This window comes from Mastomys coucha, unplaced genomic scaffold (assembly GCF_008632895.1).
Source record: "Mastomys coucha isolate ucsf_1 unplaced genomic scaffold, UCSF_Mcou_1 pScaffold18, whole genome shotgun sequence".
Lineage (NCBI taxonomy): Eukaryota > Metazoa > Chordata > Mammalia > Rodentia > Muridae > Mastomys > Mastomys coucha.
Genome location: NW_022196900.1, coordinates 90,540,826 through 90,557,095, shown reverse-complemented (window position 1 = coordinate 90,557,095; position 16,270 = coordinate 90,540,826). Strand labels below are relative to the sequence as shown.

General features: G+C 48.6%; 1 protein-coding gene across 1 annotated transcript; it reads left to right on the top strand.

Annotated features, from left to right (window-relative positions):
• The first annotated feature begins 151 nt into the window (after window positions 1–151).
• Catsper4 (cation channel sperm associated 4) lies at window positions 152–16,008 on the top strand. Its single transcript, XM_031376923.1, has 11 exons — window positions 152–307; window positions 401–475; window positions 878–1,021; window positions 5,733–5,834; window positions 9,790–9,887; window positions 10,035–10,155; window positions 10,351–10,484; window positions 12,599–12,773; window positions 14,233–14,444; window positions 14,692–14,857; window positions 15,607–16,008. The coding sequence occupies exons 1-11, from the start codon at window positions 242–244 to the stop codon at window positions 15,655–15,657; spliced, it is 1,344 nt and encodes a 447-aa protein (XP_031232783.1). The 5' UTR covers window positions 152–241; the 3' UTR covers window positions 15,658–16,008.
• Window positions 16,009–16,270: the final 262 nt, after the last annotated feature.

The following is a 16,270-nucleotide window of genomic DNA, read 5'->3' as shown; positions in this document are numbered from 1 at the left end:
CCTCTAACCTCTGACCCCATCCTGAAGCCCTTAGCTGAATACTTGGTTCTCTCTGTGAGGTACCTTGTGGGAGGAGCTTTTTTGTCTTTTTTTTTTTTTTTTTTAATCTGCTTGGAATGTCTGGGTGGAACACTGAAGGTTGTAAGTAACAGCTGCCTCTGTGATCTCACCACAAGGGGGAGAGGAGAAGGACTGCTTGCAGCAAAGAGGCAGTCTCTGAAGAGAAGGGGATAGAGCAAAGATGTCTGAAAAACAAAAATGGTGGCAGCAGGCAGAGAACATCGATATCACACATACTGGCTCTAAGGTAGGGAGCCTCTTCCTGGCGTGCCACCGAGCTGGCATCCTAAGGTCAGTGGGGGCAGTGGCCACACTGAAGGTCTGTTCCTCTCCTCTGCAGAAAAAGGCCTATGAGCTCATGGGTCGGCATGAGGAGCAAGTGCTCATCAACCGCAGGGATGTCATGGAAAAGAAGGTAAGGAGAGGAGGAAGGTAGGGACAGGCAGGGTGACTGTCACCCCCTAGGTCCATTCTGCAGCTCTCTGCCCTTTAAATGCCCTCCCTGCAGACCTTCCTTGGGAGATAATGCCCATTGGAGTGATTCTTCACAGAAACCCCTGTAATGTGATAGCCACTCATCAGCAGAGACCCCCGAGCTCCCAAAGGACCCCCCCAGGAGTGACCTTCTTTTTGGTGACCATTTAGGTTGTGACTACTATACAGAAAGCAGCATTTCATGAACTCAGACATCACCACCTTCTAGGGCAGACTCCTGGGTACACCCGTTCACCAGGAAGGGGCAGAGGAGTTAAAGAGTCCTGGTAGAGGCCGCCCGTGGTGACACCTGCCTGAAGGAAGGTCTCCCATCTCCTTCCAGGATGCCTGGGATGTGCAGGAATTCATCACTCAAATGTACATCAAGCAGTTGCTCCGTCATCCGGCCTTCCAGCTGCTGTTGGCCTTTCTGCTGGTGACCAATGCCATTACCATTGCCCTCCGCACCAACTCTTATCTCGGTCAGGTGGGATGCTGGCCTGATCTCTACCCCTACTGGCTCTGACTGGGACAGGATGCTTTCCTCTCGGGCCTGTGTGTGATGGTTGAATTGGTTGTTTTTCAAAAGTCTGGTCCCTACCCAGACCTGGTGCAGCAAACCTATGATCCCGATGCTAGAGAGGCAGAGGTGGAGGCAGAGGCAGAGGTGGAGATAGAGGCAGAGAAGCAGAGGCAGAGGGGCAGAGGGGCAGAGGGGCAGAGGGGCAGAGGGGTAGAGGGGCAGAGGGGCAGAGAGGCAGGAGCAGTAGATGGATCTCTTCTCTCTCCAGCAGGTTCCATGCTAGGCTAGTGAGATTATGTTAAAGTAAATAAAGCGTGTCATTGTTGGCCTTGCATGGGATCTGCATGTTGAGAAAGACTCCTTGGGCTGGAGAGATGGCTCAGGGGCTAAGAATGTTTGCTGCTCTTCCACAGAACCCAGTATGGATTCCCAGAATGGAGATAAAAGCTGGAGGCCATGGTTCAGCATATGTCTGTAACCCCATCTCCTCTGTGGAGACATGGAGAGTGGGGAGAGCAGAATTCCCCAGAAACTCAAGCTAGCTAGCCTGGAGTAATCACCAGGGTGACAAACAGCAAGACAAAACCCTGCCTCAAAGTGGGCAGAGACCAGTCCTTTTTTTCTTTTTAGTTTTATGTTTGTGAGTACACTGTTGCTCTCCTCAGACACAGTAGGAAAGAGCATCAGACCCCATTACAGATGGTTGTGAGCCACCATGTGGTTGCTGGGAATTGAGCTCAGGACCTCTGGAAGAGCAGTCAGTGCTTCTAATCACTGAGCCATCTCTCCAACCCCCCAGAGACCAGTTCTTATATTGTTCTCTGATCGCCACACACACTGAGGAAGGTGTGCATCCACATACACACAAGCACACAGGTGTGCACACACATGCAGGCACATATACAGGCACATACAGGGACACATACACAGGCACATATACACAGGGGCACACACACATGGACACATACACACACAGGCACACACATACACGCACAGGCACATATGCACACAAGCACATATATACACAGGCACATACTCATACAGGCACACATACAGGGACACACACACAGGCACATATACACAGGGGCACACACACACAGACACATACACGCACAGGCACATATGCACACAAGCACATATATACACAGGCACATACTCATACAGGCACACAGGGACACACACACAGAGACAGAGAGGAAGAGGAGGAGAAAGAGAAAAGAAACATGAGAGAATTCATTACGTGTATGTCCAACTTGAGAGTCCAGGCTTGCTTCAAACTTTCCACATCTCCCAGGCCACCCTCAAATTCAAAACTACTTTAGCTTTACAAGTGCTGACATTATACCTGTGCACCATGATACTTGCTAGATTTCTTGTTTTGTTTTACCTTTTATTTGTCTCTTTGGTTTGAGACAGGATCTTACTATGCGGCTCAGCCTGGTCTCACATTTATGACTCTCCTTAGTGCTGGGATTACAGATACATGCCACCATGCCTGATGGGTTTTTGTTTGTTTGTTTTTTCATTTATTCTTTAGATAGAGCTCCATATAGCCCAAGATGCCTTCATATATATGTATATATGTGTATATATATGTACATATATATATGTGTGTGTGTGCATATATATGTATATATGTATGTATATGTATAATCCAAGGACAGATTTGAAAGCCTGCAGCTTCCTCCTAAGTTCTGGGAATCCTGATATGAGTCACCATACCTGGCAGTTTTGATTTCTTTTTCTTTTTCTTTTCTTTTTTTTTTTTTTTTTTTTTTTTTTTTTTTTTTTTTTTTTTGTTTGTTTGTTTTTTGTTTTTGAGGCAGGGTTTCTCTGCATAGCCCTGGCTGTCCTGGAACTCACTCTGTAGACCAGGCTGGCCTCGAACTCAGAAATCCACCTGTCTCTGCCTCCCAAGTGCTGGGATTAAAGGCATGCGCCACCACTGCCCGGCCCAGTTTTAATTTATGAGTTGTATACATATATATGCTGTTTAAGTTCAGTATGTCCAGGGTGGCGGTGACAGATGATTTCAGAAAGATACTCAGTGGATCACATGTGGTCTTTATGTCAAGGGAGATAAGTTTGTATCCTGGAAAGGATTTAAGCAGCATTGAAGTGAAATGAAATTTAGAATTGAATTGAACTGAATTTTAGAAAATGTACTGGCTAGGGCTGGAGAGATGGTTTGGTGGTTAGAGCAGTTGCTGTTCTTGGGTTCTGGAACATGCATTAAGCAGCTTATAATTGCCTATAACACAAGGCCTAGGCCTCTTTTGGTCTCCAAGGGTATCTGCATGTGTGTGGTGTGCATACAAATCACATACCTTTTTTTTTTTTTTTTTTTGGTTTTTCGAGACAGGGTTTCTCTGTGTTGCCGTGGCTGTCCTGGAACTCACTCTGTAGACCAGGCTGGCCTCGAACTCAGAAATCCGCCTGCCTCTGCCTCCCAAGTGCTGGGATTAAAGGCGTGCGCCACCACCGCCCGGCTACATACCTTTTAAAAGATAAGAATCTTGTAAAAGACACAGGTTGCCACAGTGTGGACCATGCAATTGAAGAGGGCCAAGAATGAAAGAGGATGAACCAAGATGAGTCAGAGATGTCCAGGGGAAAGATACTGTGACCTGGACCAGGACGATGGTGGTAGGTGAGAAGAGCATCATACCCATGGGCTCTTCTGCCTCCTCTTCATGTTACTTGGACTGAACCCAGGGTCTTGTGCATGCTAGGCTAGCATTAGACCACTAGCCCCAATGCCACGGGCTTCTCCCATGAATTCCATTGCTAGTTAAAGTGTAGTGAGCCTTTACTGTGTGCCACCTTGTTACCACACATCATCATTTTGTGCAGGTAGACAAAGGAACTGCGGCAGCAAGTTGAGTTTGTGGCATGAGCAACCATGCAGGGCTGATGCTCATGGGGACAGCTGGAGAGCGGATAGATCTAAAAGGCTGGGTGCACAGGGCTGGGGATGGACACTTGAGAGCTGCCAGTGTCAAGGAGGAGGCAAGGCTGAGAGGAGATGTGAGGGCAGGAGAGAGCCAAGACAGGTTCCTCATCTGAGAAGGGGATGGAGGAGGCCGAAAGCTGACTGGGGAGTGACTAATGGCAAAGAGTGAGCTCAGGAGAGTCACAGCCAGGGGAGTAGTCAATTGGGCCAGCCCTGGTGAGGAGCAGGCCTGGTAAAGACTACAGGTACAAGAGTTAATACCCTTGGCATCCCCTAGAACCTGCTCTCAGGGAAGCAGCAATCCACTTACATAGCTTACACAGTGAGGACCGTGGAGGCCCACGCACAGGCCATTGTTGTGTTATGAAATGAATTCAGACTGCAGATGCCAGCATTGGATAGTGAGTCAGGGCTGGGGAGATAAAAGGGGAAAGAAAGAGAGAGGGACAGGAGCAACATTACATTTTTTCCTCTGTGTGCGCGTGGCGTGTGTATACATGTGCGTGTGCATATGTGTGTGTGTGTGTGTGTGTGTGTGTGCGTATACATGCATGTGTGTGTGTGTGTGTGTGTGTGTGTACCATGACAAGAATGTGGACGTCAAAGGACAACTTGCAGGAGTTGACTCTTTCTTTCCACTGTGGGAATCCAACTAAAGTTGTGAGGCATGCTGGTACACACCTCTGGCCACTGAGCCATCTTGCCAGTCCCTGAAGATGATTTCATAAAATGTAAAAAACAAAACAAGACAAAAAAAAAAAACAGCTCTTATTATGGGTCTCAGTCAATACTGTCCAACTGGGGCAGAGGATATAGTTCAGTTGGTAAATCATAAATTCAAGGTCATCCTTGGCTACGTAGTTTGGAGGCCAGCCTGGGCTACCTGAGATGATCTCAGATAATACAGTCAAACAGGAAAAATAAAATAAAATAAAGCCTGAAACCCTACTGTTGAGTTTGTGACTATGAAGGTCAGTCCCCAGAAGCCTGTAGGTCCAGGAACAGTGTGTGAACAGCAAGAGGCCCACATGAGGGCAAGAAGGGCAGGGGATCTGTGGGCTGCTTAGGTACAGGGATAAGAGGGGTGACGTGACTAGTTTGCTGGGGTCAAATTTGTGCACTGGGGGTTGTTTGCAGGGGCAGGTCACAGCTATGAGAAAGCAAAAAGACCAAGATGTAGGTAGGGCAGGAGTGAATTTGGCTTGGGGCAGACCCTAGTTATCCATCCACCAAATCGTGGGCCCAAGGTACATGTCCTAGATCTACAGTGGGGAGGACACCTCAGACCTGACCCAGAGAACTTGAGATGCTAGAATCAGGGCGGGTTGTAGGGACCAGACTAGCAGAGAAGTTCCCTGGAATTTAGGGTCCTGCAGCTCCTGGGGGGGCATGCTTTTTTCTCTTAGTCCCAGAGTCCAGTTGGCCCTTTTTACACATCCCTTTCCCAAATAGTCTGCTCTAGAGGTTATTGGTGAAGGCCAGCTTGCTGTGTGATGCGACAGAACTGACAGTCACATGACACAGTCTTGGTACTGCCTGGCTTTTGTGCAGAGGGCGTCCCCTAAGGAAAACCATAGAGACATTGAGGAGGAAAAGTGGCCGGGGTACTGTCACCTCCTACACACACACACACACACACACACACACACACACCCTCTCTTCAGCCTGGCACAAGTCTGCTCTCACTGACACCTCATCTCCTTTTCTCTGTCTTCCATGTAGAAACACTACGAGTTATTCTCAACCGTAGACGACATTGTGTTGACAATCCTTATCTGCGAGGTTCTCCTTGGCTGGCTTAATGGATTCTGGATTTTCTGGAAGGTGAGCTCCTCCGGGAATCCCTGGCATTGTCCTACTTACCTTATCCCCCCATTACTGTCCACACTACATCGCGCCTTTGCCCTGCAGAGTAAAGGGTTTGTATGGAAAGCCGGTGTATCAGTGAGTGAGTGAGTGTGTGTGTGTGTGAGTGTGTGGGTGTGTGTGTATAGCAGGATATGAGCTGCTCAGGAAATGCCCCATGCTCCTACCTTCCTAGCTCTATCTATTCATCCAAACCCAGATTTCTGTATCTGGGGGATGGAGTTGAGGGATCGAGAGTATCTTCCTCCATGTACATGGGTCCAGATTAGTACTCTGTAAATGTCTTCTGTAATTGAGGTCATTTGTATTTTAAGCTTTATGGTCCTAGTCTCTGTTGTGACAATTCAACTCTGTCAGGTAGCACAAAGGTGTGCCAGCCAGAACATGGATGGATGGGAGTGACTATATTCCAGAAAAGCTCTTTCTCCCCCCAGGTGTGTTGATAAAGTGTTTTGTTCATTTGTTTGTTTGAGAGTCTTACTTTGTTGCCCAGGCTGATCCCAAACTCCTGAGCTCCAACTACCTGGGACTACTACCGGGATTATCTCTAGCCCAGTATGACTTCATTTGTACCAAGCACAGTAATGCACACTCAACAATCCTAGTAGTCAGGAGGCTGAGGTAGAAGGGTCATGAGTTCAAGGCCTGCCTGACTTGAGTAATGAGGCACTGTCTCCAGAAGACAGACAAAGCACTTTGTGTGTGAACACTGCAATTTGAGTTTCATGTAAGTTTTACATTTCCCAAGCCAGCCTGCTCATTTCCCCCTCTTCCCTTGCTTTAAAAACCACTCATTGGCTCCTTAGGATGTCTTCAGGAGCTTCTTCCAGACCAGGCCTGTGTTGTTCTGGGTCTCCTTCTGAGTTTCTCTCTGATAGAGATAAAGTCTACTTTCTATCTGCCTCTCTCAAAACAATCTGTGAGCTTAGCAGAGCAAAAATTTGTATCCTCAGCAAATGGATCAAGATAGGGGATCCGGCGGGAGCTTAATTCTGGGTGGACTTGTAGACCAGTCAGTGTGTGTGGCTGAGCTTTTGTTTTGACTCCTAGTACTGAGAACTGAGCCAAGGGTCTCACACTTTACCAGGCGTCTCATTCACTGTTCTATTGCAGTGATGAGACACCATGACCTTATAAAAGAAAGCATTGACTGGGGCTGGTTTACAGTTTCAGAGAGTTGGTTCATTATCATCAGTTCAGGAAGCAGCAGGCAGGCAGGCAATGTGCTGAGGTAGTAGCTTACAGGCAGTAAGGGGGGTGGGGGTGGAGGGAAGGGGGAGGAGGAGGAAGAGGGAGAAGAAGAAAGAGAGGGAGAGAGATTGAGCCTGTCATGGGCTTTTGAAATGTTAAAGCCCATGTCCAGTGACACATCTCCAACAAGGCGAAATCTACTCTAAGAAGGTCACACTTTCCAGTCCTTCCCAACAGTTCTACTCCCTGGTGACCAAGAATTCAAATATATTAGCCTATGGGGGCCATTCCCATTCAAACCACCACAATAGGTATATTTACTCATTCACCAAGTTACACTCTGCTGCCCTCCCTTTTTTTTAAATCCAAGACAGGGTTTCTCTGTGTAGCCCTGGCTGTCCTGGAACTTGCTCTTTAGATAAAGCTGGCCTCAAACACAGAGATCCACCTGCCTCTGCCTCTACCTCCCAAGTACTGGGATTAAAAGCATAAGCCACCACGGCCTGTCCCATGGCCCTCTTTTTGAGACAAAGTCTTATTAAGTTTCCCAGGATGACCCTGAGCTTACAGTGTAGCCCAGACAAGCCTTGAACTAGGAGAGACCTCCCTGTCACTTTAATTTTTAAAAAATCTACTTTTAATGGTGGTTCTTAAATGCTTTAGCCTCCCTTCTAGCCCACCATCCATCAGAGGTAGCAGAAAAGAAAGGATACGGAGGGTGGGGGGGAAGAGGGGAAGTGGACCTGTTTAGAAATGGTTCTTTAGAGCAAATCGCATCTGCGTTGTCAGGAAATCAGCAGTTCAGTTCACAGGTCCACAGCGATAGCTCAATCCACTCATAAATATTTTATGAATATATCAGCAGAGCAGTCCAGTTGAGTGGTGTTGGGACAGCAGCAGTGGTGGCCTGGCCTAGCAGGAACAGGCCAGGCTTTAGTGTGAGTCAGCAGGAAGGATTCAGGCCCGCAGGGATGCCAGGAGAAGTTCTTGGCTGTGCCTCTCTCAGCAAAGCAAAGATCAGCAAAGACAGGAGACCAACAAACGTTGCACGGCTAGTTCTATAAGCAAGCCAAGCACAGCCACTGTCACTGTCCCATGGAGTCCTTTTATACTCTCTCCAAACATTACATGTCCTCCATGGGTCTTGCCTCACCATGTGTCTTGCCTCAGCCAGAAGTGAGTCTGTCTTAGCGGACATTACTCTGCCAATCAGCCCCGGAGTCTCCGGAAGCAGCAAGAAGCCACAGCTCACCACCAGAAAGTTTAAGCATCCTTTCATGTGTTTGCTTTAGCAGAACAGCCTTTCACCTGTGTCCGATTCATCACAGTACCCCTTCACGTGTTTGCCCCAGCAAAACACCATCTGACACAGCTGGCTTTCCAGAGCCCCCTTCCCCACTTCATCGCCCAACCCCCACCTTAGTCTCCTGAGTAGCTGGGGTTAGAGTCCTTGATTCCGCCAAGGGCAGGCCTGTGTCCCCTGTGTGTGTGTGTGGCATGTGGCACAGACTGCAGTCGTGGCATACACTTGTATTCATTGGATTGCCTCCCAAATTTAAGAACATCTTCCATTAAAATATAGGGTTGTTTGTTTTGTGTGTGTGTGTGTGTATTTGTTTGTTTGTTTGTTTTTAAACATTTTCTTCGCTGGGCAGTGGTGGGGCATGCCTTTAATCCCAGCACTTGGGAGGCAGAGGCAGGCGGATTTCTGAGTTGGAGGCCAGCCTGGTCTACAGAGTGAGTTCCAGGACAGCCAGGGCTATACAGAGAAACTCTGTCTCGAAGAAAAAAAACAAACCAAACCAAACCAAACCAAAACATTCTCTTCAGACACACAGTGGCCAAAACTTTATTGAAAAGCATGTGGAGTCCTGGGTCCACCCCAACCCCTTAACCCGTTGTCTTCGATCACCTCTTTAATCTTCTTATAGCCCCTGTTTATCTGCTCAGTGGCTGGGTTATAATCCTAGGCAAATAGGCATGTATTTTTAGTGCTTCCTTTTCTGCCAGTAGCCTTTGGTAAACAGTGCTTTGCACTAAGTTGCTGGTACTGATGGGGCTCCTAGAAATCTGTCTCTAATGTTGGTGCATGACAGATGTGCAATCCCCTCTTCTGTCAACATCGCACTGCCGGCCCCCTTAGTTGTTTTCAACTTGTTTGTTTGTTTGTTTATAGATGGTCTCACTATGTAACACTGCTTGGCCTGGAACTCCCTCTGTAGAAGAAACTGGCCTCAAACTCACAGAGATCTAACTGCTTCTGCCTCCTGAGTACTGCAGTTAAAGCAGTTAAAGACATGTCCCCACCAGGCCTGACTACTTTTATTGGATTAATTATAATGTATGTTACACATCAAATGAAGGCAGGAGCATCCGGGAGTTTTCAAGTCACCTAATTGTAGGTCAAGTCACTGGCTAAGAGGCTAGCCTTGTGTGTGTGTGTGTGTGTGTATATGTGTGTGTGTGTGTGTGTGTGTGTGTGTGTGTGTGTGTGTGTTCACTGTGAGTATCTGAGAATGGCTGTTGACATAGATGTAGGACTGTGATTCTGTGTGTTTGCAGCATGCTGGGACAACAGTAGGGTGACAGCCACAAGACCACAGCTGTCTAGCTTTGTTCTTAGAGGAGTGTTGACTCTCCCATGCTTGGGGTGTGGTAGTGCAGACGGGATGCTTACACGGACTGGGCTTGATAGACCCTTATGGGCTGCTCCCCTATTCAGGATGGCTGGAATATCCTCAACTTCGCAATTGTCTTTATCTTGTTTATGGGGTTCTTCATAAAACAACTTGACATGATAGCCATCACCTACCCTCTCAGGTGAGTTGGGAGCCCTGAAGGTAAGAGAGGCATCCGTCTGGCTCCCAGGAAGGAGAAGAGAAACCGTTATGGTGATGGGAGGGAGGCAACAAGGAGGAAGGGGTCTGGGACGGGTCAAGAGACATCCCTGAGAGGCACCTCCCACAGGGTGCTTCGGCTGGTGCACGTGTGTATGGCGGTGGAACCCCTGGCCAGAATCATCAGGGTCATCCTGCAGTCGTTGCCGGACTTGGCCAATGTCATGGCCCTCATCCTCTTCTTCATGTTGGTAAGTGTCTCCCAGACCCCAGCCTGTTTCTTTCCCCGAATATAGCCTGTAGGGCAGTGGGGAGGGACAGGTGCCCAGAGGAGCAAAGGGCTTGGGTCTGAATCCTTGACGGTATTTGCTTACATCCATTTGTGTGTCTTGTCAAGCTCCAAGGCTGCTGGGTGAAATTAGGGTGGGTTCTGGTCTCTCTGACAGGTATTCTCTGTGTTTGGGGTCACACTCTTCGGTGCCTTTGTGCCCAAGCATTTCCAGAACATGGGGGTTGCCCTGTACACGCTCTTCATCTGCATCACCCAGGACGGCTGGCTGGACATCTACAGTGACTTCCAGTGAGTACGGCCCACTGGGGCTCTCTTGAGCTTCGTCTCCTCCTCGATAGGGCACAGCTGGAGTTCCTGCAGGAGGGAAACAATGAGAGAGGAGGCTCCTTGTAAATGAGGGGGGCTCCCGGGAATTTCCACAAAGCTGACCTTACAGGAAGTAAATACCCAGGGAAATCATGGGGTACCTTTGGCTTTGTGGGACTTGAGCCTTATTACCATAGAAGCTTCGCACATTCATAGGGCCACCTGACCCTGTTCATGGAGACTTCAGCTGTGTGGCATAGCTGTGTGGTTCAACCTCTGGCCAGGAAGCAGGTCTGTGGTTGTGCCTGAGGTTACTAGGTGGTCTCCAGCTTGCACCAGAGCAGGACAAACCACCTGAGATACGGGTTTAATCCACTCAAGCTCAGACCTGCTCCCCGCTGAGTTTTGTGTTCTATTCCTTGCTTCTTCTCTGGCAAGTCCAAGTCCAGCTACAATCCATCCCACTCCCCACTGTGAAGTAGAAGCCAAGTTGAGTTTCTGTAGTCATGACTCATCCTGAACCAGGGAACAGAATTCCCGGCATTCAGGAAGCAGAGACAGGAGAATTAGGAGTTCAAGTTAATTGTTAGCTATAATTAACAAGACTTGTTTCAGAAAAGGAGAAAAGGGAAGGGGTGAGAGGAAAGGCATGCTGGGATAGAGTTTAGTTTAGTGGGTAGAGTGGCTACCTAGGTTGGGTTCAAGTCCCAGAACCGAACAAAGCAAGATTGGTGACATTTACCTGTATGGCGCAGTCTGAGGCCAGCCTGGGCTAACATGAGTACCAGTCTAAAAGCATCAACAAACCAAAAATCTGGCAAAGTGGCATACAACTTTAGTCCCAGCACTCAGGAGGCAGAGGCAGGAGGATCTCTGAAAGAATTTGGCCAGCCTGGTTTATTTAGCCGGTTTCAGGCTAACCAGAGTTACATGGTAAGATCTTGTCTCAAAACAAACAAACAAACTCGAGCACACGCGCACACACACACACACACACACACACACACACACACACACACACATATACATATCACCAAACCAAAACCAACAAGAACAAAAGGTGGAACACTAATGCCCAGAATGCAATTGCTTGGTGGCGTTTGCCTTCAATCCCAGCACTGGGGAGGCAGAGGCAGTGTGCTCTCTGTTGGAGACCAGCCAGGTCTATGTGAACTTCATGTGACCTTCACAGTGAAGCTGCACTGGAATCTTGAGTTTTTTCCCTTACACTGGCCCTGTGACATTAGACAAATGATTCCACTGTTGGCCTCAAACTTGCAGCGATCTTCCTGCCTCGGTCTCTCTCTCTCTCTCTCTCTCTCTCTCTCTCTCTCTCTCTCTCTCTCTCGTTTTTCGAGACAGGGTTTCTCTGTATAGCCCTGGCTGTCCTGGAACTCACTCTGTAGAGCAGGCTGGCCTCAAACTCAGAAATCCGCCTGCCTGTGCCTCCCAAGTGCTGGGATTAAAGGCGTGCGCCACCACCGCCCGGCTGCCTCTGTTGGTTACAGATGTGGGCTCCCATGACCAGCTCATTTATTTGTTTGTTTGTTTATCTTATGGTTCCAGCCGGTAAGCAGGCTAGGCAATCCTTCTAATACTGAGCTATACCTCCAACTTCTAGCTTTTCAAAATTGGAGGGGTTTGTTTTATCTGTTTTGTTTTTAAATGAAGTCTAGCATAGCCCAGGGTAGTCCTGAACTCTGGTTCTTCCCCCTCTCACTTCCCAAATGCTAAGCTTCCAGACATGTGACCCCACTGGCTTATGCTGTGCAGGGGCTTCATGCATGCTAGGCAAACCCTCTACCAACCAGGCTTCATTTCCAGTTGTTTTGTTTTGTTTTGAGACAGAAGCTCAGGTGCCCAGACTAGCTTTGAACTTCTGCTCTCCTTCTCGAGAGCTGGGTATCATTACTTATCTGATCCTCTGTTTACTCATTCCTAATGAGAGAGTACAATACAGTATTGACTATATTATATGTCATTATGTATGTCCTTGACATACAAAAAGAGTGCTGACGGCTGACATGAGAGCTGGCCTAGCCCTCTGAGGCATAAAGGCTCAGGGAAATGATGGAACCCCTGACCGCTATTCCCAGGGTGGACGATCGAGAGTATGCGATGGAGGTCGGGGGTGCCATCTACTTTGCTGTCTTTATCACCCTCGGTGCCTTCATTGGACTCAACTTGTTCGTCGTCGTGGTGACCACAAATCTGGAACAAATGATGAAGACTGGCGAGGAGGAGGGGCATCTACACATAACTTTTAATGAGGTGAGCTGGGGGTGGTTGCACATGCCTTTAATCCCAGAGCTCAGGAGGGCTAGGAAGTCGGATCTGTATGAGTTTGAGGCCAGCCTAGGCTCCAAAGGGAGTTTCGAGACAGCCCGGACTGTTTCTGGGAAATCCTGTCTCAAAACAAGAACTTTCTAGTAAGGTATGTGGGATAGGGAGGGCAGGAGAGAGGAGAGTGTGTCATGAGAGTGTGAGCCCCAAGTCCAAGACCCGGAGGCAAGACACCACATGTGTAATGTCCACTCTGTGACTGAGGCTCCTGGAGGCTGGGCGTGCATTCTTAGATGTGCCATGATTCAAGCTGAGCGTGGGGTGGCACTGGGGACATTTACCCAACTGCATCTCAAGTTCCTCTCTAGAGATGATGGGACTGGTAATAACCCTCACCTGCCAGCACTCTCATGAGCATCTCAAAGGATCTGAGCTCAAAAGTAAGAACTCAACGAGTGCACTGGAGAGATGGCTCAGTGGTTAAGAGCACTTGATGGTCTGGCTAAGGTCCTGGGTTCGGGTCCCTCTCACATGGCTATTCACAATTATTTGTAACTCTAGTTCCAGGGGACCCCTAGCCTTCTTCTGGTCTTCACAGGCATTACATGGACATGGTGATTTTACTTACATATACATGGAAGGCAAGACATTCATATACCTTTAAATACAAGTAAATACTTGCTGAGTGTGGTGGCACATGCCTTTGAACCCTGCAGAGGCAGGTGGATCTCTTAATTTGAGGTCAGCTTGGTCTATAGAATGAGATCTAGCCGGGGCAACAGAGAAACCCTGTCAAGAAAGGAAGGAAGGAAGGGTGATAAATAAAGGAATAAAGTATGATAAATGTGGGGCTGGTGAGAGGGCTCAGCGGGTGAGAGAACATCGACTGCTCTTCCGAAGGTCCTGAGTTCAAATCCCAGCAACCACATGGTGGCTCACAACCACCCGTAATGAGATCTGACGCCCTCTTCTGGTGCATCTGAAGACAGCTACAGTTTACTTATTTATAATAATAAATAAATCTTTGGGGGAAAATAAGAATGATAAATGTTAGCTACCCGGTATTCACTTGGCAGAATTTCTATAAGGTGGAGCAGAAGTGGACATTGGAAAGGTTAATGGGCTATATGACCTCCATCACTTCAGAGTAGGTAGGGCTTTAGAGGTTTGCTAGAGTAAGAATTTCCAGAGGTAAGACGGGGGGCTTAGGTGCTTGAAATTGAGTTTCAACAAGCTAGGGAGGCTAAGACCGACGGGAGCTAAGGACTGGGCCCAGTATCAGACTGTTTGCCTAGCTTGCTGGAGGCCCTTGGTTCCATCCCCAGCATGCACAGACTAAAATGCTATAATACCAAATTAATTTAAAGGCTGCATGTCCTAAGAGATGTATCTTCCCTGAAGCCCCATGACCCTGAGCTGTCTCTTTCCCTCCACCCACTGTCCCCAGTCAGAAGAGGATGAGGACTGGAACACTAAGGAGCTGCCACTGGTGCATTGTACAGAGGTCCGCAAGGACGTTTCCACCGTCCCTAAGGAACCACTGGTTGGGGGCCCCCTGTGTAACCTCACGGAAAAGACCTGCGATAACTTCTGCTTGGTGCTTGAAGCAATCCAGGAGAACTTGCTGCAATACAAAGAGATCCGAGATGAGCTCAACAGGTAGGGAGGGTCCTGGGGAGTCTGAGCTGGGCCTGGCCTCAAGTTCATTTGCAGAGTAGCATGCCCAGGGTTCACTGGCATCCCGACCTTCGGGTTGTTCTTGTCTGCTGGGTGGGACCAACACGGCCTGAGTCTCCTTGAGGGGTGTTTCAAAGGCCAGTATCGGAGAGGGGAAAAGAGGGTGCACATCAGGGAAGAGATGGAAGGCTTCAAGGACACCAACAAACACCGCATCTCTTCTCCCCAGGATCATGGAGGAGGTGCGCTCCATCCGGTTCAACCTGGAGCAGGAAAGCTTAATAATGCACAAGCCCACGTCCAAAAGCACCACCTTCCTAAGCGAGTCCTCCGTAGACGTGCGCGAGATAGCTAACAAGCAAGACCTGATCACCGCGCTGGTCAGCAGGGAAAGGGTGCGTGCTCCTTTCTCTACCTAAATCGACTTCCCCACTCCCCCACCACTACACACACACCAATCACCTACAGGCACATAGCTAAGGCTTTCTTCCTTTGCCTGTAGACCCACTAAAATCCCCACTCAGCTGGCACAACCCAATCGGGTCAAGTCTCACCATGTGCCTCTCAGAGAATCCCTGTCTCTTCCTATGAGGCTCCACCCTAGGAGCCAGTCCAAGTTGTTGCTGCCCCAGCACCTACAAATCTGTTCTTGAGTGGCTTCTGTGTGTGTCTATGTGTGTGTTTCTGTGTATCTATGTGTTTATATGTCTCTGTGTCTGTGTATGTGTCTATGTGTTTCTGGTGTGTTGGTGCATGTGTGTCTGTCCAGGTGTTTATATGTCTGTGTGTTTCTAGGTCTCTGTGTCTGTGTGTGTGTGTGCGTTTTTATATGTCTATGTGTGTGTGTGTTTCTGGGTCTCTGTGTCTGTGTGTGTTTGCGTGTGTGTGTGTGTGTCTGTGTTTTTATATGTCTGTGTCTGTCTGTGTGTGTTTCTGGGTCTCTGTGTATGCGTGTCTGTGCCTCCTATCTCATGGGACTGGAGTGGAAAGGAGTCTTGGGGATGCCTGAGCTCTCCAGTTTAGAGTGGGTACTAAGCATGTTAGAGTTACCCGGATGGAGCAGCTGTGGAGGCAGGAGGAAGAAGGAGGAGCAGGCTGTCCCATTAAGGTAAGCAGAATGACAAAAAGCTCTGTTGGTTTGCAGGTGTATGAATCTACCACAAACATGGTTAGCAAACACAAGATCAGCCACTGAGAAGGCAGTATGGGAACCGAAGGGCCTGCACAAACAGGGCCAGCTGCTGCATCCCAGACTGGAGCCCGTCCCTCTTCCTTACACCTGGACGGCAGAGGCCATGGGGCTGGACAGGTGGCAGCATCTGCAGGGCTTATGCCTGGGAGCCTCAAGTCCAGAGAAGTCAGGATTCTGGACGGGAGTGAAGTACAGAAAGGCATAACCAGGCTTTGGCCTAAAGATGAGCATCCCTGACCTCTGCATCAGCCAGAGCTGGATGAGGTAGGCCTGTGTGGGCCCAAGTGCCAGAAAGAGAAGAGGCAGGCCAGTGAGACCGTGTGCACCAAAAATAAACGTTTGTGTTATAACCAATGGGTCTGATTGCTAGTTCTCTATCTGTTCTGCACCCCTGCCTTTGGTGAAAAGAGAAGACAGAGCTCGTGTCCTAAAAGCGTCCTTGCTTGGGGCTTGGTGCTTCATACCTCATTCCCAGCAATTTGTAAATAGGGGCAGGAGAATAAGAATTCAAGGGCATCCTCAGCTATATGGCCAATTGAAGGCCAGCCTGGGCTACATGAGACACCATCTCTAACAAAACCAAACATACAATTCTGTGCTGAATGTGGTGCCAACC

What these genes read in the sequence shown, in the direction of transcription:
- Catsper4 (XM_031376923.1), top strand. Translation starts at nt 242, where the DNA reads ATGTCTGAAAAACAAAAATGGTGGCAGCAGGCAGAGAACATCGATATC. An exon ending in GCCATCACCTACCCTCTCAG is followed by an intron (nt 9,888 to 10,034) that starts GTGAGTTGGGAG and finishes CACCTCCCACAG; the next exon opens with GGTGCTTCGGCTGGTGCACG. An exon ending in TACACATAACTTTTAATGAG is followed by an intron (nt 12,774 to 14,232) that starts GTGAGCTGGGGG and finishes CACTGTCCCCAG; the next exon opens with TCAGAAGAGGATGAGGACTG.